This window comes from Bubalus bubalis, chromosome 18 (assembly GCF_019923935.1).
Source record: "Bubalus bubalis isolate 160015118507 breed Murrah chromosome 18, NDDB_SH_1, whole genome shotgun sequence".
Lineage (NCBI taxonomy): Eukaryota > Metazoa > Chordata > Mammalia > Artiodactyla > Bovidae > Bubalus > Bubalus bubalis.
The window spans coordinates 48,419,028-48,444,049 of record NC_059174.1 but is presented as its reverse complement, the minus strand read 5'-3'; the positions used below and the strand labels follow the sequence as shown (position 1 = coordinate 48,444,049).

Genomic DNA, 25,022 nt, shown 5'->3' with positions numbered 1-25,022 from the left:
ACTCTGGTCAGGGAATTAAGATCCCTTGTGCATCGCACTGAACCACAAAAATTAATAAATAAAAAAAATTTTAAATACAGTGTATTGCTATGGACTGTGATTTCTAAGATTTGCTTCAAATTGCCTGGGGGAGCCAGTGGGTGGGAATAGAGATGAAAGCAAATTGGTCAGGAGTTAACTGCTGGGGTTGACTGCTTCTTCCATTCTTCTTCCACTTTGGGACATGTTTGAAAACCTCAATAGCAAAAAATTTTTTGACAGTGTATATATTGAAAAGAAGTTTTTTCCCATATAATAGGCACCCCATCTCTTAGAATTCAGGGTCTCCCACCCAGATTGCTATGACCCCTTTTCCCCTTCCTTGCTCTATTTCGCATAGCACTGATCACCTTCCAACATGCGACGTCATTGACACGTCACATCTACTGCTCATCACGGCCCAGTGAATCACAGTGCATCTTATGCTTATTCCATAATAAAATGGAGTCTTTCCTACAATTGTGAAGACAATGTTGGGGGATTGGCAGATTCTTTTTTTAATGATTTTCCCAAAGCATCTAATTTGCTTACACTGTCCTGTTCACCATGTCTCTTCTCCTAGAAGGTAAGTTCCCTGTCCAATTTTACCAGCTGATTTGAAAAGCACAGAGCTCGCATTTTATTTATTTATTTATTTTTGGACGAAGTTGGTACAGAAGTTAAAAGCAAGAAATCTAGAGCCACCCTGGCTAGGTTCAAATACTAGCTCTGTCACCTACTATCTATGTGACCTTGGGCAGGTCACTTAGCCTGTTTTCTTATCTTTGAAGTAGAGACATAGCCACACCTACCCCAGGTTGCTAACCTGACTGGTAGTAAAAGGGTCCATGACCGCTGGCTGGATTATTACTGGTTACAGCACTCATTTAGGAAGTCAAATAGAAATGCATTTGATTCCTACTGGAGCCTGTTTTAGCTCTTGTTAGTGGCGCTGGGGACTTCTCTGGTGGTCCAGTAGTTAAGACTCCGCGCTTCCACAGCAGGGATGTGGGTTCCATCCCTGGTCAGGGAACTAAGATCCCACGTGCTACCTGGTATGGCCAAAAATTGGAAAAAAGATAATGATGCCAGTCCCTTAAAGGTGATAGGAATTGTTCTAGAAGCTAAGGGATATGAAGCCTCCCACTCAGATGCCTGACTGAATAACAGCAGGTGTTCAGCACCAAGGGCCTTACTGCCTGGTGAGGGATGCTCCAAAGGACCAATGGAGGGGATAACAGACTCTGGATCCTGGCATCTCCTGCTCCTCCCTCCACTGTGGCTTCTGCGATTTGGTCCCTTAATTACCCTGCAGGTATGAACAGAGTCTGAAGGAAGGGAAGTTTGGAGAACAGAGCCTGGAGACAGGGCTGGGAGGGCATGTCAAGCAAGCCTGGGAGGAAGAGATAGGGAGAAGGGAGAAGAAGGCAGAAATGGCTAGTCATTGGGAGAATGGAGCCAGGGCGGGGTGGAGGGGAGGAGTGGGAGGGGAGGAGGGGTTGGGCGGGGGTCTGATACTGGATATTAAGGGAGGGATATTAAGGGAGGGGCGGGCGAATAAAAAGGGCTGAGGTGGCGGTGGGAACAGGTGAGGCAAGGTGAAGGCCCACTCGTGAGGAGCACTGGCTGAGATGCAGGGTGAGACTCGGGGTGCAGAGCAGGGTTGGCTGTGGGCGCTGGGATGCTCGGGGCGGAGAGCGGCTGCGGTGGTCTGCTGACAAGGACGGGCTGGGAGTCTGAGGACTGGAAGAGGTGGCTGCTGGGGTGTGGGGGCGACAGCCTTTGGGTGCGGGCGGCAGGGGCGTGGCCTGCGGAGGCTCCAAGTCCCTGATGTCTGGACCCTGGCTCTCCAGCAGCTGCAGCCGCAGGGCCTGGCGAGGAGACCACGGGGGCCTCAGCCTCCCAGGGCCTGCCCGCCTGTGTTCCCGCTTCGGACCCCGAACCCAAGGAGGCGCCCGGCTTAAGCCAACTGCCCATCGAGATGCTCCTGGAAGTGCTGAGCTACCTGCCCACAAGCGTGCTGCTCGGGCAATGCCGCCACGTGTGCTGGTACTGGCGCTACCTGGTGGACACCCGGGCCGTGTGGCTGAGCATCCTACCCTACAGCCACGCTAAGCTGTGGCCCGTCTTCCGAACCTGCCTGCCCCCAGACGACGACGACGACCCCAGGCCCTGCCTCCTGGGCCGCTTCTGCGAGCGCAGACCCTTAGGACGCAATCTCTACCCGAACCCCCATGGCATAGGTGGGGAGCTTAGGAAAAGAGGTCTCAAGAGTGCCCATGGGATGGTTTGGAGGTGCGGGGCAGAGAGGAGAGGCTCAAGGAAACCCCTGGGGCTTATCCGTGGGCTGGTGGGCAGGCCAGGAACTTGGGCACAAACATTTTTTCATTTAACAGACGCCTTCCTGCCTTGGAGGACAATCAACTGTACAAGCTGGAGAGAGGAGGAAAGCTGGGAGGAAGACCGCAGGCTAGTTCCCGAGGACTCTTTCCAGCCTTTCTACAGGTGGACGTCCCTCTTCCCCAGGGGCTGGGGTGGGTGGTGGTGAGTTCTTGCCTGGTTCTTACTAACCCTTCCTCCTTTCTCCCAGGTGGTGCTACAAGAAGCAAGTGTTAGACCTGGAAAAGGAGGGTCTGTGGCCGGAACTCCTGGATAGTGGAAAGATTGAGATTTGTGTCTCTGCCTGGTGAGTGTGATGGCAAACACAGCTTTAAAAACAGGGCTGACCTTGGCATGGGTGACAAGGCGTGTAGGCCTCCCAACAACCCCTTAGATAAAGCAGGAAGGGAAATGACTTCACCACCATCAGAGCTTTACTACTTAGCAGTATCCACTCCCCGAACCCTCTCCTGACCCCCAAACGGACCTGAATGGGAAGATGCCAGGTTGGATCCTGTGCAAAGGACTTGGTTTAGGAGGAGGCAAGATAGAGTTGGCTAAGAGGTCAGATTCTGGAGTCAGACTTCCCACACGCAAACCCTGGCTTCCCGGCTTTGTGGCCTTGGGCAAGTCACAGCGTGCCTACGTTTCCCTGTCTTCATAAGGCAGGGTTCTATGTCAGCCACAGAGCCAGTGCTTTGAAGTGTGACCTGTTTCAGCAGCCTTCATGATCCTTGATCCTGTGGGGAAGTGTGTCTTGAAACCTCGAATTGAGAATTTCAGAGAGGTGAGGTCACTTGTTCAGGTGGCACAGCCGGGGCTTGGCGGGACCTGGCATTAGGCTCATATTTGTCTGACTCCAGAGCTTGTGCTCTGTTTGATGGTCTTGAACCCAGCATGCTCCATAAAGACCTTCCATGGGATACCTCACTCAGATTATTTTAAGGGAGGCAAGTTCCAAATCCTCTACCATTTTATGTACCCTCTTCTCAAATTACTCAGCTACAGATTACATCTATGATGGGGGCATTCATTGTATGATTATGCTTTCCCAATTTCCTGTCTCTCAGCCCTTCAGTTTTACAGAAAAAGTCATTCACTAAGGTGTATGGTCCCTGGATGTAAAGGCCTCTGGGGAAACAGGCAAAGTGAGATTGAAATTTGAAATTTTGGTCTTAACCACATTCACTTTCAGTCAAAACACCATAAACTTCCCCTCTCTGAAAACTCATCTCTTTCAGAAATATATTTACAATAAAATTCTTTATTTAAGTTCATAATTTGTGCAAGTGGTAAAGAATCCACCTGCCAATGCAGGAGACACAAGAGACTTGGGTTCAATCCCTGGGTTGGGAAGATCCCTTGGAATAGGAAGTTGCACCCCACTCCAGCATTCTTGCCTGAGAAATTCCATGGACAGAAGAGCCTGGTGGGCTACTTTCCATGGGGGTCACAAAAAGTCGGACACAACTGAGTGAGTACACACACTTAGCCGATTAACAATATTCTGATAGTTTCAGGTGAACAGCAAAGGGACTCAGCTATACACATACATATATCCATTCTCCCCCAGACTTCCCTCCCATCCAGGCTGCCACACAACATTGAACAGAATTCCATGTGCCGTACAGTAGTTCCTTATGGGGATCCGTTTTAAATATAGCTTTGTGTACAGGTCCATCTCAAACTCCCTAACTATCCCTTCCCTCCATCCTTTCCCACCCCTGGCCACCATCAGTTCGTTCTCTAAGTCTGTGACTGTTTCTGTTTTGTAAGTTCGTTTGTATCATTTTCTTTTTAGATTCCACATATAACGGATGTCATATGATATTTCTCCTTCTCTGTCTGACTTCACTCATTATGACAAACTCTAGGTTCATCCGTGACAAATGACATTATTTCATTCTTTTTAATGGCTGAGTAATATTTCATTGTATATAGAGGTTTTTATCAATGTTTAATATCAGCCTCCAAATCAACTGATACTACACGAGGCATCCTTAGTCATATTGCTGGTTTTCCTGGAGTGGCTAGCCCCTATTGTAGTCTATCTGTGTGCTTGTGGCTAGCCTCCACCAAACCATATTGGCAGGCTTATCCCAGATAGAGATACTCCTATCAGACATAAAATTGCAAGGATCCAGAGATTACCTCTCAGTGTCAGACGGCAATGACCATAGCTTTGAACAGGGCGAAATTCCTTTCTACACAATATATTTTTTGGAATCCATATGATTCCAATTTGCAGCAACGTCTGGCAGCCACTTGTAAGTAACAGTTCAGCCAAAAAGAAAAAGGTTTAGCACTTAGGAAATTTTAAATTTCTACTTATATTCTTTGTGTGCACGTTGTTGGCACAGAGCAGTATGAAAGGTAAGTCACAAGAACATAAACATATATTATTATTATATAAGGATAAAATCTGGAAGAAGTGGCATGTACATTTACACCTAAGAAGTGATATGATACCTCTGTGAAGGAAGTTACTACTTTGTGTATATATATATATGTGTGTGTATGTGTGTATATATATATATATATATATATCTCTCAAATTAATCTTGTTTTTAACTTTGTATTTTTGGCACCAAAAAATGTACATATCTTGTGTGTGCAAGTCAATGAATTATTACAAAGTGAGCATATTCACTTAAATCAAGAACAGAAGGTTAAAAGAAAAAAACAGACTGTTGCCAGCAAACAGCACCCTCAGTATCCCTCATGTCCCATTCCCATCACTTCCAATCCAGCGGTAGCACCATCTTGAATTCTGTTACCATAGGTCAGTTTTGTCCATTTTGGTGCTATGTATATATATGGAGTTATACTGTATATAGTGTGTATCTGGCTTCTTTCAACCACATGTTTGCAAATTCACCCATAACTGTATGTAGCTGCAGTCTGCCTTCATGGCTTCATAACTGTGTGAATATACCATGTGTGCATAGGTGCTCAGGCGTCTGAGTTGTGTCTTTGCGACCCCATGGACTGTAGCCTGCCAGGCTCCCCTGTCCATGGGATTTCCCAGGCAAGAATACTGGAGTGGGTTGCCATTTCCTCCTCCAGGGATATCTCCCCACCCAGGGTTCTTTACCACTACAGCCACCTGGGAAGTCCAATAATTAATTCTCTTCTCCAGTGGCTTCTAGTAAGGAGAAACTCCTAAATGGAGGTGCTGGGGTTTGAACCAGGGGCCTTGTGCAAGCCAAACATGTGTTCTACCACCGAGCTACACCCCCACTCAATCTATCCATTTACCAGTAGCGGACATTGGGTGTTGTGTCTTTGAATGTTACTTGATGTCCCATTACCAATTTGCTTACATTCCCTTGGATCCTTCTAAGTGACTAAGAAAATTGTATCTTAAACATCACCATTGAATGCATTTGAAATGACATCTTTTGCCACCAGCAAAACATAGAAAGAGAAATAATAGGGTAGGAGGTACCTTGAAGATCGTGGCTCTAGGTCATTACTTCTGAAATGAATGTGCATGTGGACCACTGGAGAGGGTGTTTAGGGCAGATGGATTCCTTGGGGAAGCAGAGGGGCCAAGCTCCCATGTGACCCTGATGCTGCTAGTCCTGGGGACCATAGCACCATTTTGGATTTTTAGACATGGGAAAGCCATTCAGGTAGAGGAGGCAGATGCCCAAAGAGGTGGGGTGGCAAGTTCAACCTTCAAGATTTTCCTTCTCCCACAGGTGGGCAGACCAAGAAGCCTCGGTCTGTCTGTATGAGCTAATTGTCCAACTTCTAGATGCCAAGCAGGCCAAGCTACATCATTTGTCTCCTAGGCCAATCCATCAAGGTACAACCAGTATCCCTTTTAAGGTGAGTCTCACAGGGGCAAAGAGAAAGAATGGTATGGCTTATGATGATTTATTGCTAAAAAATAAATGTCCCCCAAATTTGAATCTGGGAGGGTTTCACTGTAACCAGTGGTGGGAGTGATGCTGAGTGACTTTCACTAGTGGTTTAATATTAGTGGTTTAATATCAACAGCACTCATTTTATCTCCTCTCATGATTTCTATGAGGAGGGCTCTGGTGAGAGTTTCTGACTCCAGTCTCTCATGAAGTTCCATTTCAGACACTGGCTGGAGCTAAAGGGCAGGGTGGGCTGTGAGTGTGTACACAGCAGCGGGTGGCTGGCCAAGCAGCTCTTGGTTTAGTCTCAGAGCTTGGCCTTAGAATCTCCCTGTTTGCTCTAGTTGGGGCTTCCTCACAGCATGGCAGCTTTGGGGCAGGCAGCTGCTTCCTGGTGGCTCAGGGCTCCACCATGAGGCTTCTGGAGAAACCAGCAGAAGCTACACTGCCTCTGTGACCCCACAATGGAAGTCACTTGGTGAAAGTCACACAGCATCACTCCCACCACTGGTTACAGTGAAACCCTCCCAGATTCAAGGGGTGGGAATTAGACTCCACCCCTGAGTGACAAGTGGCATGATTCTAGAAGGACATGTGTAAGTGGAGACATTGCAGCCATCTAGGGAAAATACCACCTGCCAGAAGGCCCCAACTCAGCTTTTGAGGGGAAGGCCATGGCACAGTGGGATTTAACCTCTTTTTTTGCCTACAGACCAACCACGTGTTCTCCAGCCTCAAGAAGGGCGTCCGCTTTGTGTCTCTGGAACACTGGATTTGGGACATGGGGTTCCTGCCTGAGGACTATGGAATCATCGTGCCCAAGGCCAGTGTGATTGTACGGGTCTGTCAACCCTAGTAGAGGACTGTCCTTGTTAAAGAACCTGACCATGCCTTCCAGCACCGTTGGCTGGGCCACCTCAATAATCAAGGGCTTGTAGTTCCTGCCATCCTGGGATCTCCTGGGTCCAATCAAGGGTTCTACTGGGCCCTGTCTTTCAATTCTACGAGAAGCTATGAGAAGAACGTATTTGCATCAGGTCTACCAGCTGCTGCGGCTTTAATGCAGCCCCTGTTCTACGGAGTGGAGACACACGGGTGAACACAGGGAGATGGTGAGAGGGCTCCTCGCCCCCCCTCCACATGCCAGGCCCCTCTGGTTCTGCCCCTGTACCCTCTGCCCTTCTGTTCCTGCTGCAGAGGCTTCATTGGTCACTTCCCAGAAGCTCTCTCCTCACCTCTGAACTAGAAGCTCAGTCCTTGTGGCTGAGTAATTCCAGCCCCTAAACTGTAATTTCAAACCTGGGACCAAGACTCAAGAGCTGAAAGTAAAGCTCAAAAAATGTTTGGAGGCAGAGGGTTCTGCCTACCCTGTAAGCAATGAATTGATCCCCTATATACAACTGCTCTGAGTTGTATAGTGTATAAAATTATTTTGTTACTTTGAAATCCTTTTTAAATATGGAGAGAGTAAATCAGGAAGATATCTGTTGATCATAGGTAATAAAATCTTGCCAAAGCTGAATAGAAATACAGTGTTAACAGCTTGATGACTACTCAGTTCAGAGTAAGGCGTTGTTGCAGTTGAGAGAAAACTGTATAGAAGAAAACAACTGTAGAAGGCATTCTCCAGCCAAGAGAATGGAAGAGTCAGAACCCGATTTCCCAAGCTCTAAGGAACTCATGGGATTAGAGATGATCAGTCAGGGTTAGAAGCTTAGGCAGGTGGTGGATGTGGGCACCGTGTCACAGTGACACCACATTTGTGACATTCTGGTCACGAGGGTGAGAGAGAACCGTGCAACAGCAGGATCCGGCTGTCCCCACCCCAGTCCAGGGGCCATGGCTGCCCCCTCCCTGCTGCAGGATCCCTAGGGAGCTCCAGGTCTCCGGATGGGAAGCAGATGAAGCCGCTGCTGCCTTTGACGTGTCCACCCTGAACTGTCCCCCCACCTGCAGTAGACGATGGGACACACCCCGAGGGGGATGGTGTTTCATCACTTTCATCCAAAGGGAAGTGTGACAGGTTGAAACTGACCTGAGAGTCATGACCACATGTAGTATGTGGTTCTGGAGTAGATATACTGGTTTGGACAGTGAAGCTCTGGAGGATATTTTTCGGTCAGCTGGAGGACTTGGGATAGAAGGAATATGAAACAAGCATTTACAGGAAGGGAAAGGTGGACACCATTGCCTGAAAAAAGAACCATATGATTTAATTTTGATGTATATATACTGCAGTCTGGCGTGCTGCAGTCCATTGGGTCACAAAGAGTTGGACATGACTTAGGGACTGAACAACAATAAGTCCTTCTGTCTACATTGTGCATATATGCATTCATATACAGGTATTTGTATATATGCCACATTAAAATAGAATACGTATATATCCTTGTATTCTTGACTGCCTTCTGGATATATACAGAAGAACTAAAGCGTTGCAGGGTTATTGCAATGGTGATAGGTGCATAGTTGTGATTTTTGTAGTTATTGATTTTGCTTATCTAAATTTCTCCTTTTCTACATGCTCATGTGTAGAAATACAGTGTTATACACAAATAAGTATTCTCCAATACAGTTTCCTTTTCCATAAATAACCACATTTAGAAATTGTCTTTGCTGACAAAATTGTTTTGTGTGTGTGTGTGTGTGATTCTAATTCTTTTTTTTCCCAAAAAACTTTAAACTTTTTATTTTGTTTTGGGGTGTAGCCAATTAACAATGCTGTGTTCATTTCAGATGAACAGCAAAGGGACTCAGCCATACATATACACGTATCCATTCTCCCGCTTCTAATTGTTTGTATTAATCATGGCCTTTAGTGTGTTGAAGAGGACTCTGAGGTTCTCAGTGTTCTCATCTATTTGCACACATGAAGTATAGTCCACGATGGCTACACATCCCCCATGGCCATTCTCACCTCCAGCATTCACTTGGGTTGTGGTCACATTAAACGTGGCACACCATTAACCAGGATGCAGTGGTAAGGAGCCATAGCTTCTAAAATGCCACTTGGCCGGCTTGAAAGCTCTCATTTCTCAGTAGAGTTCTAACCATTTGTGAAACATGGTTCACCCTGAAATTGCCTTTGGAAAATTTTCACCGCAGAAATAGTTGCCAGTTTTTTATTTATTTTCTACAGTTCCTGTCTGTCCCTCCTGTATGGTCATTACTGTGCATGCCAAAGTATCTTTCCATTTAAGTGTGTTTAATTTTGTCCTTATATGTTGCTTACTTCTCTTGGGCTGGGACTTCTTTATCTTCCCAGGGACCAAGTAGCCCAAAGTCATTGCTTTTTTTTAATGATGATCATGATTAGCTGTTGGATTATTCTATAAAATTGAATTTTTCTCCTAGAAGTCATTGGAATCTTGTATTATTCTTAAATATATGATTATTCTTTTGTGTTTATTGTTTAGATTTATTTAAGACAAACTAACAAAAAATTTTAAAAACTATATACGTGTGTGTGTGGCTGACTTACTTTGCTGTACAGTAGACATTGACACAAGAGGCTCCCTGTCCATGGGGCATTTTCAGGCAAGAATACTGGGGTGGGTTGCCATTTCCTCCTCCAGGGGATCTTCCTGACCCAGAGTTTGAACCCGTGTCTCTTGCATCTCCTGCATCGTCAGGTGGATTCTTTACCATTGCACCACCAGGGAAACCCAAAAATTAACTCTACTTCAATAAAAAAAAGACTAATGATAACAATAAACAATTTGAAATAAATAGAATATATAAAAACTAAAGGAAACTGAAGTCGCTCAGTCGTGTCCAACTCTTTGCGACCCTGTGGACTGTAGCCAGGCTCCTCCATCTATGGGATTCTTTAGGCAAGAATACTGGAGTGGGTTGCCACTCCTTCTCTAGGGGATCTTCCCCACCCAGGTATTGAACCCAGGTCTCCCGAATTGCAGGCAGACATTTTACCCTCTGAGCCACCAGGGAAGCCCATAAAAAATATATAAATGGCAATAAAAATAATGTAAAGCATCCATAGATGACCATTCTTAATATTTACATGTATATTTATATCCATTTAAAATGGATAGCCAACAAGTTCCATATAGCACATGAAACTCTGCTCAGTGTTATGTGACAGCTGGATAGAAGGGGAATTGCGGGGAGAATGGATGGAGTATATGTGTGGTTGAGTCCCTTCGATGTTCACTTGAAATTATCACAACATTGTTAATCAGCTACACCCCAATACAAAATAAAGTTTTTAAAAAAGGGTTACTTATTTTACTTATTTTGTTATGGGATTCCCTGGTGGCTTAGATGGTAAAGAGTCTGCCTACAATGTGGGAGATCTAGATTTGATCCCTGGGTCAGGAAGATCCCCTGGAGGAAGAAATGGCAACCCACTCCAGTATTCTTGCCTGGAAAATCCCATGGCCGGAGGAGCCTGGAGGGCTACAGTCCATGGGATTGCAAAGAGTCAAACACAACTGAGCACCTTCACTTCACTTAATTTTTTAATAGAGAATTCTAAATACAAACGTATGTAGAGAAAAGAGTATTTTTATTATTCTTTTTAAACATATACTTCCTTTCTGGAGGGGCAGGGAAGGGCACAGTATACAGGATCTTCTTTCCTGACCAGGGATGGAACCCATACCCCCTGCAGTGGAAGCTCAGAGTCTTAACCCCTTGGCAGCTGGGGAAGTTCCTCTCTCTTTTTTTAAAGAACCCACAATACCAATGTCACACTGAAGGAATTATTCATGTCTTTTTCAATATATGGGATCACCTATTACTTACAGTTCCTAAATAGGCAGTTGCCAGTGAGTGATGCTGCTGGGTAGGGTACACCTGAGATGCAGGCAGCCCTGCCTGAACCCTTCTGAGGAATGTTCCCATGGCCTGTGATTTTGGATATTCTGGCTGGACAGTTCAGTGAGAAGCAAGGAGTGGATTCCTCTGGAAGGAGGCAGGACCTCCACACCCCCAGGCCCATCTCCCCCTCAGGCTGGATCTCTCCTCCCACCCCTCTGCAGACCTTCCATACCAGAGCTCTTCCTCCAGGCCCTCCCTGGCTGCCCTACTCCTTGCCCCACCCAGGACTCTCTTTTCAAATCTCCCTAGGTGTGTTTCCCCTTCAAATAGATCTTGGATCTTTAAATCTTCTTATTTTGTTTTATGTTTTACCTAGGAAACTGGCTCCCACCAAACTTTTCTTAAGGTCTTGGTTATTTTATTTCCAAGTGGAGCCTCAATAGGAGGAAGTGCTTCTTCAGAGTGAAAAGGTTTTGCAGCTCTTTTCTGCTCTTGACCCATGTCAGTGAAAAATCAGTCGATTGAAGATAGAACTGATAATTTTTATTCGAGCCAAAGTTGAGGATTATAACCTAGGAAGAGCATCTCAAAGAGTTCTGAGAACAGTTCTGTCCGTTAGTGATCAAGACACAGTTTTTTGAGACAGTAGGCTGTACATTAAATGATGTATTATTGACAGTTTACATGACCCAGTTTGAAGTGCCCAGTGTTTGTATACGTGACCCTTTACAAGGTCAAGAAGGAATGTTATCCTTGAAGGAGTTGTCTTGTTGATGCTAGGAGAGCACTGTTTATGGTTGAGCAGGTATTCCTGCTGGTGGGGAGGTTTGGTCAATGCATAATGCTGATGCACAGTGCATGGTGCTGGGAGAGGTGAGGGCAGAGAAGAATTTTTATGTTAAATTTTTTTTGTCTTGCCATAAATATGAATTTTATTTCACACCCACTACAGACTTTTGGGTGGGGAGCTGAGAGGGTTTTACCTAAAATCTTATCTCCAATCCCACATCCCTCAGCCCCACTCCAGGAGAATGGGCATATCAGGACTGAAGCACCTTGAGGAAGGAGCTTGAACACAACACCCAGGGCTGCCCCACTCAACCCTACCTCTAAGGAGTGAAAAGTGAAAGTGAAAGTGAAGTCGCTCAGTTGTGTCCGACTCTTTGGGATCCCATGGACTGTAGTCTACCAGGCTTCTCTGTCCATGGGATTTTCCAAGCAAGAGTACTGGAGTGGGTTGCCATTTCCTTCTCCAGGGGATCTTCCTGACCCAGGGATTGAACCCAGGTTTCCTGCATTGCAGGCAGACGCTTTACCCTCTGAGCCACCAGGGAATATTACACCAGGGAATCAAGGGAGTGAGGCTCTCTTCAAATCCCTCCCACCCTCCTGAGAGAGATTTTATTAACTACTTATCTCCTTCCTCCTAAGATCCTTCCTACCCTCTATCCACACAAAAGGCCCATTCCCAGTCAGGTTTCCTCCCTGGAATCAAAACACCTTCCAGCTCTACTCCTGTTAACAGGGTAGGTGAACCAGGGCCAGGAAAACCAAGTTTGTGGAACTTCTAATGACCTTGGGATATTCATGCAGCCTGCCTCCCAGTGCTCTGAGGTTCAGGAATTTTCTACTTCTGCAAACCAGACTTGCAGGGCTCCCCCACCACCACCCCCCGCACCATACTCCCCACTTCCCAAACACACCTTCAAAGATGCACCTGCATGCCCATTCAACACTTCCCTGTCCATTCTTGTGGCTTTGCTGGATCAGAGCCAACTGCAACCTTCCTGCTTTTATGGAGAATAATTTCTCATGCCGCCTCTACCACCTTGAAATGAAATACTTACGGATTTCCCTGGTGGCAGAGTGGATAAGAATCCACATGCCAGTTTAGGGGCCATGGTTTTGATCCCTGGGTCAAGAAGATCCCCTAGAGGAGGAAATGGCAACCCACTCCAGTATTCTTGCTTGGAATCAGACATGACTGAGCAATTAACACAGACACATGATGTATCAAGCCCGCCTTTACCATCTTGGAATGAAATACTTAGATAATGAAACCTGTGTCCACAAAGAATTCTTCTAATGTTAATAAAATGTCTCATATATAATGTATACAGGGTAAAGGTGAAATAAAAGGAGAGAAATTCGTAATTATTTAAATTCTTCTTTTTTTCCTTTTTTTTTTTTTTGCCACATGGCTTGCCAGGGAAAGTGTTGGACCTCCAAGAAATTCCTGAGAAATTCATAATTAAAAGAACATGTAGGGGGAGGAGAGGGTGGGACAAATTGAGAGAATAGCATTGATATATCCCTATATATACACTGCTGCTACTGCTGCTGCTAAGTCACTTCAGTCGTGTCCGACTCTGTGCGACCCCAGAGACAGCAGCCCACCAGGCTCCCCCGTCCCTGGGATTCTCCAGGCAAGAACACTGGAGTGGGTTGCCATTTCCTTCTCCAATGCATGAAAGTGAAAAGTGCAAGTGAAGTCGCTCAGTGGTGTCCGACTCTTAGCGACCCCATGGACTGCAGCCTACCAGGCTCCTCCATCCATGGGATTTTCCAGGCAAGAGTACTGGAGTGGGGTGCCATTGCCTTCTCCGATATATACACTACCATGTATAAAACGGATAGCTAGTGGGAAGTTGCTGAATAGCACAGGGAGCTTAGCTCCCCGCTCTGTTATGTCCTAGAGGGATGGAACTGGGGCTAGGGGGAGGCTCAGAAGGTATCGGATATAAGTGTTAGTCACTCAGTCATGTCTGACTCTTTGCGACCCTGTATATTATAGCCCATCCTGCTCCTCTGTCCATGGGATTCTTCAGGCAAGAATACTGGAGTGGGTTTGTCGTTCAGTCACTCGATCGTGTCCGACTCTTTGCCACCCCATGGACTGCAGCACGCCAGGCTTCCCTGTCCTTCACCATCTCCTGGAGTTCGCTCAAACTCATGTCCATTGAGTCAATGATGCCGTCCAACCATCTCATCCTCTGTCGTCCCCTTCTCCCCCTGCCTTCAATCTTTCCCAGCATCAGGGTCTTAACAGTGAGTCGGCTCTTCACATCAGGTGGCCAAATTATTGGAGCTGGGTAGCCATTCCCTTCCACAAGGCATTTTTCTAACCCAAGGATCTCCTGCATTACAGATGGATTCTTTACCATCTGAGCCATCAGGGAAGCACGTATGTATGCATCAAGCTGATTCAAGTTGTTGTATGGCAGAAACTAACACAACATTGTCCAATTAAAAATTAATAAATAAATACAATAAAACAAAAAAAGAATATGTTTTTCAATATGCAAATGATACTTGGGCTTGCTCCCAGTAAGATTGTATGGTCAGGCCACTCAAGATGGCTGTTCTCTTGCTCTCTGTACACACTTTGCCCTACCAGTGCCTGCTCCACCTATACCCTATGCACACGGGCACATGGCTGACCTACCTCCGTACTTGCCCAGGCCCCATCTAGTGATTGTTCTTATCAAAGGGGCAGTGAGGAACTTGCCCTTCTGGTTTCCCTGGCCCACCTGACATCAATGCCCCTGTAACAGGCAATCTTCCCCCCAACCCTGACCCCCACCCTGGGAGGAAAGACAGCCCCCACATCCTGCCCCCGTGTTCTGCCCACCAAACTCTGCACACAGTGGGCTGTCGCTCCAGGACCTTGCTTCAGATGTGTACGCTTCCCCATCCATTAAACTACTTATGTCTGTGTTGCTGACTCGGGGCTCTTTCTTTGGTCTTGAGGCTGGGAAAGCACAGGCCTTGTAGGCCTGTGAGGGGTAGCCCAAAAAGATTTAGTTACTCAAAGTGTGGAGGGCAGTCATCAGCATCGTTTGGGGATTTGTTACAGAAACAGATCTGATTCAGAGCCTGGATTTTAAAACCTTCCCAGGGCATGTGAAAAATCCCCAGGGTGTTTAGACTTCTCTGTGGATGCCTAAGGCTCCATGAGACCCAGAGCTGGCACTGCCTACATGAGATTTTGTGGTTTTCTGAATTGGAGCATAATAACTAGCAAAGTACCAACAAACTCAAGGACATTCTTCCAATTGACAGAGTAATTGCATTCCTGGATTTCTCAGTGTCTATTTTTTAAAAATTATTGTTACTTTTTTATTATAGTCACTTTACAACCTTGTGGCTCAGCTGGTAAAGCATCGGCCTGCAATGCAGGAGACCTGGGTTCGATCCCTGGGTTGGGAAGATCCTCTGGAGAAGGGAAAGGCTACCCACTCCAGTATTCTGGCCTGGAGAATTCCAGGGACTATACAGTCCATGGGGTTGCAAAGAGTTGGACACGACTGAGTGACTTTTGCTTTCACTTCACTACAACAATAATATAATTGGCTTAAATATAGCTGGGTTAGTTTCTGCTGTACAGCAAAGTAAATCAGCTATACATATACATGTATCCCCTCTTTGGGGGATTTCCTTTGCACTTAGGTCACCAAAGAACTGAGTGGAGTTCCCTGTGCTATACAATATGCAAATAATACAAATGCAAATGATACCTGGGCTTGCTCCCAGTAAGACTGTATGGTCAGGTCACTAAAGATGGCTGTTCTCTTGCTCTCTGTACACACTTTGCCCTTCCAGTGCCTGCTCCACCTACACCCTATGCACACGGGCACATGGCTGACCAAAAGATTTGCATACCTTTTGGCCATCTGTATGTCTTCTTTGGAGAAATGTCTATTTAGTCTCACACCCGTTTTTTTATTGCATTCTTTTTTTTTTTTAATTAAGCTGCAGGAGCTGTTTGTATATTTTGGAGACTAATCCCTTGTCCGTTGCTTCATTTGCAAATATTTTATCCCATTTTGAGGGCTGTCTTTTGCTCTTGTTTGTGGTTTTCTTTACTTATGCAAAAGGTTCTAAGAATAATTAAGCCCCATTTATTTTTGTTTTTATTTTCATTACTCTAGGAAAGTGAAGTCACTCAATTGTGTCCAACTCTTTGCGATCCCATGGACTGTAGCCTGCCAGGCTCCTCTGTCCATGGGATTTTCCAGACAAGAATACTGAAGTGGGTTGCCATTTCCTTTTCCAGCTGCAACTAGAGATAAATCTAAAAAAAAAAGTTTTAAAACTTCAAGTAGTATAACAGGGCAGAAACTGACCAGCCAGATTCCATTCTTCAATTTCCTCCTCAGACACAATCTCTGTTAATTCCTGGAATTACACTCCATGCTGTACTCCAGTTAAAAAAAAAATATGATTGGATTGCAAGGGCATACTGCCCAAATGATTGGAGCATAATGGCTCTCAGGAGTCAAGGGGGTACGAAGACCACAGGAATATTTGGGGAAAGTTATGGGTGCATTTGGGCTTCCCAGGTGGCTCAGTGCTAAAGAATCTGCCTGAGATGCAGGAGACATAAGAGATACGGATTCCATCCCTGGGTAAGGAAGATCCCCTGAAGGAGAAAATGGACTCTAGGCCCGCGAGCTTCAGTACCCCTTGGGCTCTGTAGTTGTGGCATACAGGTTTTGTTGCTCCACAGCATGTGGAATCTTCCTGGACCAGTGATCAAACCCGTGTCCTTTGCATTGCAAGGCAGATTCTTAACCACTGGCACACCAGGGACTTTAAACCTTTTTTAAAACCATCTTTCGAACTCATGATTGGGTGATAATCAATTTTCATAATCTCATTACCAAACAGATTCCCACAGTTTAAACATTACATTAAAAAGTAATGTATTTCGCTGGATAGAAGGGTGTGGTTTCAAAGACTTGCTTCAAATTGTCTGGAGTAGCAAGTGGGTGGGAGTAGAGATGAAACCGGAATGGTCAGAAGTTAACTGTCGGAGTTGCTTGCTCCTTCCACTCTTCCACTTTGGGACGTGATGGAAAACCTCAATATGAAAAATTGTATTGACAGTGTATATATTGAAAATAAATTTGTCCTGTATAATAGTCACCCCATCTCTCAGAATTCAAGGTCTCCACACCCACACTGCTATGGCCCCCTATTCCCTTCCCTGAACTATTTCCCGTAGCATTGATCACCTTCCAACACATGACATATCATTCACATATCACGTCCACTGCTTATCATGGCCCATGTGAATCATAGTCTGATTTCATGCTTATTCTGTAATAAAACCATTTTTCTCCAGTTGTGAAGATGATGTTGAGGGGTAGACAGGAGATTTCCCCAAAGCATCTAATTTGCTTATTCTGTCTCCTCTTCACCATCTCTCTCTCTCTTAGAATGCAAGTTCTAAGCAAAAATCTATGATGGTTTTACTTGTTGATATTTCAAATTACATGTGTAGCTCATATTTTATTTTCATCACATACAGTTGGTACAGAGGTTGAAAGCAAGAATTCTAGAGCCACCCAAAAGTGAAAGCCTTAGTCATTCAGTCATGTCCACTTCTTTAGGACCCCATGGATTGCAGCCCACCAGGTTCCTCTGTCCATGGAATTCTCCAGGCAAGAATATGGGAGTGGGTAGCTGTTCCCTTCTCCAGGGGATCTTCCCAACCCAGGGATCAAACCCAGGTCTCCTGTGATGCAGGTAGATTCTTTACTTTCTGAGCCCCCCGGGCTAAGTTCAAAACCCAGCTCTGTCACCTACTAGCTGTGTGACCTTGGGCAGGTCACTTGGCCTCAGTTTTCACAGCTGTGAAGTGGGGACATAGCCATACCTACCTCAGGGGATTGCTAACCTGACTGGTGGTAAGAGGCTCCATGAAGTTCGGCTGGATTACTGGTTACAGCACTCATTTAGGTGTCAAATAGAAATGCATTTGGTTCCAGCTGGAGCCTGTTTTCTCCTGTGCGAGGATCTCCAAGATAGTGATGCTGGGTCCTTAGAGGTGATGGGAACTGTTCCATTAGCTAAGGGATATGAGGCCTCCCGCCCAGACGCCTGACTGAATAACAGCAGATGTTCAGCACCAAGGGTCTTACAGCCTGGTGAGGGATGCTCCAAAGGACCTTTGGTGGGGATAACAGACAGACTCTGGATCCTGGCATCTCCTGCTCCTCCCTCCACTATTGCTTCAGTGATTTGGTTCCTTAATTATCCTGCAGGTGTAACTAGAGTTCGAAGGAGGGGAAGTTTGGAGAATAGGCCGGGAGGCAGGGCAAGAGGAGCTGGCAAGTAGGCCTGGGAGGAAGAGACAGGGAGAAGGGAGGGGCAGGCAGATATGGCTAGTCATTGGGAGAACGAGGCCAGGGCGGGGGTGGGGTAGGGGCTAGGGGAGTGGAGGGTGGGTGGGTGGTCTGGTTGCTGGGTATGAAGAAGGGAGGGGCGGACGAATAAAAAGGGCTGAGATGGCGGTGGGAACAGGTGAGGCAAGGTGAAGGCCCACTCGTGAGGAGCACTGGCTGAGATGCAGGGTAAGACTCGGGACGCAGAGCGGGTTTGGCTGCGGGCGCTGGGATGCGCGGGGCGGAGAGCGGCTGCGGTGGTCTGCTGGCAAGGACGGGCTGGGAGTCTGGGGACTTGAAGGGGCGGCTGCTGGGGTGTGGGGGCGACAGCTTTTGGGTGCGGGAAGCAGGGGCGTCGCTTGCGGAGGCTCCAGGTCACTGATGTCTTACGCTGGCTCTCCAGCAGCAGCAGCCGCGGGGCCTGACGAGGAGACCATGGGCGCCTCAACCTCCTGGGGCCTGCCCGCCCGCGTCCCAGCTCCGCACCGCGAGCCACAGGAGGCTCCAGGCCCGAACCAACTGCCCATCGAGATGCTCCGGAAGGTGCTGAGCTACCTGCCTCCAAGCACGCTGCTCCGGCACTGCCGCCCGGTGTGCCGGCGCTGGCGAGACGTGGTGGACGGCTGGGACCTGTGGCGGAGCATCCTGCCTTGGAAACACCCCGACCTTTGGCCCGTCATCAGCACCTGCCTGCCCCCTGCTGACGACCCCGGGCCCTGCATCCTGGGCCGCTTCTGCGAGCGCAGACCCATAGGACGCAAGCTCACCGCGAACCCCCCGGGCAAAGGTGAGGACCCCAGGAAAGGTATGGATCCTCGTGCGGGAGGGTGGGAAGGATTTTTTTCTGCAGCTAAAACTTGGTGGCTGGGGCAGAGATGGAGCCTGTTGGAAGGATCGGAGGGGCGAGGCCACCCTGGAAACCCCTGGGACTTAACTTGGGCTGGAGGGCAGGCAAGGAACTTGGTCACAAACTTTTTTCATGTAACAAAAGACCTCTGGAACTGTATGGTGCTGAGTGGTAGCGATAGCTCAGAGGAAGAGGAAGACTTGGGGGCCAGGCTGAAGACTCCTGGGGAGATGAGCTACAGTCCTGCCTACAGGTGAATGTCCCTAGTCCCCAGGGTCAGGGCTGTGGTGTGTTTTTGCTGGGTCTCATTGATCTTGCTCTCTCTCTCATAGGTGTTGGTACAAAGGAGAAATTTTGGACCTGGAGGAGGAGGGTCTGTGGCGGGAACTCCTGGATAGTGGAAAGATTTGGATTTCTGTCTGTCGCCGGTGAGTGTGAGGCTAAAAACAGCCCTTTTGTTCAGTGCTGACCTTGGCATGGATGATGTCATTTAGGCCTCCTAGCAACACCTTGGGCCTTCCCATGCCTGCCAATGCAGAAGATGTGGGTTCGATCCCTGGGTGAGGAAGATCCCCTGGAGAAGGGGATGGCAACCCACTCCAGTATTTTTGCCTGGGAAATCCCATAGACAGAGGAGCTTGGTGGGCTGCAGTCCATGGGGATGCAAAAGAGTGGGGCATGACTTAGCAGCTAAACAACCCCTTAGGATAAAGTAGGAAGGGAAATGACTGGGCCACCTTCATAGAGCAAAAGTCCACTCCCTGAGCCCTCTGCTAACCCCCTAAAGGGACTTGGATTGGAAGACGCCTGATTGGATTCAATATAGAGGGCTTGAGCCCAACTAAATCTCATCTGTGAATGAGTTTACAGGGTTTAGATGGGTTTAGTTTCTTGGGTTTAGATGGAGGCAAGATAGAGTTGGCTAAGAGGTCAGATTCTGGAGCCAGAACCTCTCACGTTCAAACCCTGACTTCTTGGTTTTGTGGCCTTGGGCAAGTCACAGTGTGCCTCTTAAAAATAGGGTTATATGTCAGGCACCAAGCCAGTGCTGTGGAGTTTGAGTTTTTTCAGCACCCTTCATGGTCCTTGATCCTGCGGGAATGTGTATTTTGAAATCTCAAATTGGGTAGTTCATAAAGTAGAGGTGACTTCTCCTAGTGGCATAGCTAAAGGCTTGGCCAGATCTGGCATTAGGCTCAAACTTGTTTGACTCTTAGAGCTTGTGCTCTGTATGATGGTCTTGAAATTTGGGTCCATGAAAGAACTTCCAAGGGATACCTGACTTGGATGATTTTAAGCGAGGTGCATCCCAAATCCTGTACACTTTTATGTTCTCTGTTGTAAAATTACGCAGCTACAGATCACACCTATGGTGGGAGTGTCATTGTTTATGCTTCTCAATTCCTATCCCATAATGCTCCAGTTTTGTTTTGTTTTCCTTAATTCATCTGTGCCGGATCTTAGTCGCAGCTCTCTAGTTGTGGCACATGGGCTTAGTTGCTCCAAGGCATGTGGGATCTTAGTTCCCCAACTAGGGATCCAATCTGAGTCCCTTGCATTGAAGGGACTCCCAAGGCTCCAGTTTTATAGAAAAAGAAAACCCCTGAAACCTAAGTTCTTTTGGGGCCTTATTATGGGTTTTACCTCAGCCTCCAGGTCATCCTAAGTCATGTTGGTCTTACTGGAGTGGCTCACCCCCAGTTTACACAATGTGGATGTGGACAGCCTCCACCAAATTGCATTGTAGTCTGTCCAGTATGACCCAAAGTCCCCAGGTGGACAAAGGTACTCCACACTTAGCGTTTCATGGTCTCAGGAAAAATTTTGAATAGGTATTTATAACTGTGTATGTGGTTGGCACAGAACAGTTTGAAAGGTAAGTCAAAAGAACATATATTAGTACTATGCTTGGATACTTTTGCAGAGAAGACAATGGCAACCCACTCCAGTGTTCTTGCCTGGAGAATCCCAGGGACAGGGGAGCCTGGTGGGCTGCCGTCTGTGGGGTCGCACAGAGTTGGACACAACTGAAGTGACTTAGTAGCAGCAGCAGCAGGATACTTTTGTGGAAGAAGTAGAATGTACATCTAAAAACTGAAGTGATGCTAAGTCTCTGTAAAGGAAATTACTTGTTTGTGTATTTATATAGTCCCTTACTCTTAAGTGACATGAAAAAGAGAATGTTGCCAGCAAACATCCCCTTAGAATCCCACACACCCCATTCCCCATCACTTCCAATCTAAAGGTAGCACCATCCTGAATTCTACTAACATCAGTTTTGCCATTTTGGTGCTTAATATATATGGAGTCATGCAGAATATAGTTTATATTTGGCCTCTTTCAATGAACATGTTTGTAAATTCATCCATAATTATAGGTAGCTGAGGTTTCCTTTTATGACTGTGTAATATTGCATTATATGAATATACCATAATTTGTCCATTTAGCATTGATGGACATTGGATGTTTCTTTGAATGTTGCTGGGTATTCCATCACCAGTTTATTTAGATTTCCCCTGCTACCTGCTAAGTCACTTCAGTTGTGTCTGACTCTGTGCGACCCCATAGACGGCAGCCCACCAGGCTCCCCCGTCCCTGGGATTCTCCAGGCAAGAACACTGGAGTGGGTTGCCATTTCCTTCTCCAACGCATGATCCTTTTAAATGACTAAGAAAAATACATTGGAAATGACATCCTTTTCCACTAGTGAAAGAATGAGAAACAATATGGGGAAAAAAAATAATATAGGAGGGGGTCCCTTGAACAGCACAGCTCCCGGTCACAGCATACAGACCAGCTAGGGAGCTCATTTAGTCCAAATGCCTTCCTTGGTATGCAGAGGTTCCAAGCTCCCATGTAACAAGCACTGGCAGGTAATGATTGTACTTGTTGGGGGGACCACTGTTTTGGATTTCCACACGGGAAGGCCATTGAGGTAAAGCAGGCAGGCCCTCAGAGAAATGAGATGGCAAATCAGTCTTAAAGATCGTCTCCTCTGGCAGCTGGACAGAACAACAAGGCAGTGACCGGATGTATCAGCTAGTCGTCAAGCTTCTAGATGCCAACTATGCCATCTTGCATTATTTCTTCCATAAACGTTTTCCCGTCCGGCCACGGACAGGCAGTTTCTCCTTTCGGGTGAGTCTCTGACGGGGGTGAGGGGAAAGAATGGTGGGGTCTGTAATGAACTACTGTTGCCTAACAAATTGGCCCAAATTTACTGGTTTAATATGAACAAGGCTCATCTTATCACCTCCTGTGGTTTCTATGACTAGGTCTCTGCTGCGAGTTGCTGACTTTGTTCTCTCATGTAGTTCCATTTCAGACATTGGCTAGAGCTGAAGGGCAGGGTGGGCTGTGAGTGTGTACACAGCTGGCCATTAAACCAAGAGCAGCTCTTGGTTTAATCTCAGAGCTTGGCCATGGGATCTCCCTGCTGTGAGTAGTTGGGCTTCCTCACAAAATGGCAGCTTCGAGGAAACCAGCTACTTCCTGGTGGTTCCGGGTACCACACTCTTGGTTACAGTGAAGCCCTCCCAGATTCAAGGGGGTGGGAATTAGACCCCACCCCTGGGTGAGGAGTGGCATGATTCTAGAAGGACGTGTGGAAGTCATTGTTGCAACCATTTATGGAAAATACCACCTGCCGGAAAGCCCCCAACTCAGCTTTTGAGGGGAAGGCCACGGCACAATGGAACTTAAACTTCTTTTTCTGCCTACAGATCATGCATGCGTTCACCAACATCAAGAAGGGCGTCCGCTTTGTGTTGTTTGACCACAGTGTCGAGGGCTATGATTCGTGGCCTGAGCAGTGTGGAGTCTGCAGGCCCCAATCCAGTGTCATTGTACGGATCCGTCCCTAGGCTGTCCCTGTAAGACCACCTGACCATGCCTTCCAGGAGCTGGGACCATTGGCCAGAGCACCTCAGTAATCAAAAGCTTGTAGCTCCTGGCATCCTGGGATCTCTCCTGGGTCCAATCAAGGGTCCTACTTGGCCCTGTCTTTAAGTTCTATGAGAAACTACGAGAAGAACATTCATACATCAGGGTTACTGACTGAATGCAACCCCTGTTCTACGGAGTGGAGACACATGGGTGAAAACAAGGAAGTGGTGAGAGGGCTCCTCACCCACCGCCCCCCCAATGCCAGGCCCCTCTGGTTCGGCCCCCATGCCTTCTGCCCTTGTCTTCTGTTTCTGCTGCAGAGGCTTCATTGATCACTTCCAAGAAACCCTCTCCTCGTGTCTGAACCAGAAACTCATCCCTCTGGCTGAGTAATTCCAGTCTCTAACCTTCTGTGGTTTCAAGACTGTGACCAGGACTCAGAGCTGAAAGTTAAACTAGCTCAAAAAATTGTTTAGAGGCAGAGCGTTCTGCCCACCCTGTGAACAATGAGTTTGGTCCCCAGAGCCCAACCCTATTCTGGATTCTATGGTGGACAAAATTATTTTGTTACTTTGAAATTCTTTTTGAATATGGAGATAATAAATCAAGAATGTATCTTCCAATCATAGTTAATAAATATAATATTTGCCTAAAGTAACTCAGCTTTTTTCAATAGAAATACAATGTTACTTGACTACTTTGTTGTTCAGTCGCTCAGTTGTGTCTGGATCTTTGCAACCCCGTGGACTGCAGCACGCCAGGCTTTCCTGTCCTTCACCATCTCCCGGAGAATGCTCAAACTCATGTCCGTTGAGTTGGTGATGCCACCCAACCATCTTGTCCTCTGTCATCCCCTTCTCCTCCTGCCTTCTATCTTTCCCAGCATCAGGGTCTTTTCCGATTAGTCGGCTCTTCGAATCAGGTGGCCAAAGTATTGGAGCTTCAGCTTCAGCATCAGTCCTTCCAATGAATATTCAGGGTTGGGTTTCCTTTAGGATTGACTGGTTTGATCTCCTTGCTGTCCAAGGGACTCGCAAAAGAGTCTTCAACACCACAATTCAAAAGCATCAAATCTTCAGTGCTCAGCCTTCTTTATGGTCCAACTCTCATATCCATACATGACTACTGGAAAAACTATAGCTTTGACTAGACAGACTTTTGTCAGCAAAGTAATGTCTCTGCTTTTTAATATGCTGTCTAGGTTTGTCATAGCTTTCCTTCCAAGCTTTTAACTTAATCTTTCAATTTCATATCTGCAGTGATTTTGCAGCCCAAGAAAAGTGTGTCACTGTTTACATTGTTTCCCCATCTATTTGCCATGAAGTGATGGGACCAGATGCCATGATCTTAGTTTTTTGAAGGTTGAGTTTTAAGTCAGCTTTTTCACTGACTTGGTTCAGAGTAAATAGTTGTTTCCTTTGAGGGAAAACTGTACAGAAGAAAATACCAATAGAAGGTGTATTCTCCAGTCAAGAGAATGGAAGAGTTAGAAAGGAAGTCATGAGGTCAAAGCTTACCAACCAGGGTTAAAAACCTTAGGCAGGTGTGGATATGGACACAGTGTCACAGTGACACCACATTTGTGACTTTCCGGTCACGAGGATGAGAGAACCTTGCAACAGCAGGATCCGGCTGTCCCCACACCAGTCCAGGGACCATGGCTGCCCCCTCCCTGCTGCAGGATCCCTAGGGAGCTCCAGGTCTCTGGAGGGAAAGCAGATGAAGCTGCTGCTGCCTTTGATGTGTCCACCCTGAAGTGTCCCCCACCTGCAGTAGAAGATGGGACACACACACATATATATGTGTGTGTGTGTGTGCATACATACATATGTACATATATATATACACATACATTCATATGGGATTCCCTGATGGCTCAGATGGTAAAGAATCCACCTGCTATGCCTGTGCGAGAGACCTGGGTTGGATCCCTGGGTTGGGAAGATCCCCTGGAGGAGGGAATAGCAACCCACTCAAGTATTCTTGCCTGGAGAATTCCATGGACAGAGGAGCCTGACAGGCTACAGTCCATGGGGTTGCAAAAAGTTGAACACGACTGAACAACTTTCACTTTTA

General features: G+C 46.8%; 2 protein-coding genes across 4 annotated transcripts; both read left to right on the top strand.

Annotated features, from left to right (window-relative positions):
* Positions 1-1,561: 1,561 nt before the first annotated feature.
* Positions 1,562-9,723, top strand: LOC102396117 (F-box only protein 27-like). Its single transcript, XM_044932299.2, has 6 exons — positions 1,562-1,656; positions 1,872-2,261; positions 2,415-2,523; positions 2,609-2,704; positions 6,102-6,231; positions 6,979-9,723. Exons 1-6 carry the CDS (start codon positions 1,650-1,652, stop codon positions 7,120-7,122), a joined length of 876 nt encoding a protein of 291 aa, XP_044788234.2. The 5' UTR covers positions 1,562-1,649; the 3' UTR covers positions 7,123-9,723.
* Positions 9,724-18,290: 8,567 nt separating this feature from the next.
* LOC102396420 (F-box only protein 27-like) lies at positions 18,291-23,604 on the top strand. 3 transcript variants are annotated; one of them, XM_044932300.2, is made up of 6 exons: positions 18,291-18,403; positions 18,618-19,001; positions 19,206-19,314; positions 19,394-19,489; positions 22,064-22,199; positions 22,784-23,604. In XM_044932300.2, exons 1-6 carry the CDS (start codon positions 18,397-18,399, stop codon positions 22,922-22,924), a joined length of 873 nt encoding a protein of 290 aa, XP_044788235.2. In that variant the 5' UTR covers positions 18,291-18,396; the 3' UTR covers positions 22,925-23,604. The 3 variants fall into 3 exon arrangements, with proteins under 3 accessions (XP_044788235.2, XP_045019406.1, XP_044788236.2); XM_044932301.2 differs by having other exon boundaries at positions 18,357-18,403; positions 18,621-19,001; XM_045163471.1 differs by lacking the exon at positions 22,064-22,199.
* The last annotated feature ends 1,418 nt before the right edge of the window (positions 23,605-25,022 follow it).

Excerpts from the sequence above, each read along its gene's own strand:
- LOC102396117 (XM_044932299.2), top strand. Across the intron at positions 2,524-2,608 it reads TCTTTCCAGCCTTTCTACAG|GTGGTGCTACAAGAAGCAAG; the intron begins GTGGACGTCCCT and ends CCTTTCTCCCAG. Across the intron at positions 2,705-6,101 it reads GAGATTTGTGTCTCTGCCTG|GTGGGCAGACCAAGAAGCCT; the intron begins GTGAGTGTGATG and ends CTTCTCCCACAG.
- LOC102396420 (XM_044932300.2), top strand. Across the intron at positions 19,315-19,393 it reads AGCTACAGTCCTGCCTACAG|GTGTTGGTACAAAGGAGAAA; the intron begins GTGAATGTCCCT and ends TCTCTCTCATAG. Across the intron at positions 19,490-22,063 it reads TGGATTTCTGTCTGTCGCCG|CTGGACAGAACAACAAGGCA; the intron begins GTGAGTGTGAGG and ends CTCCTCTGGCAG.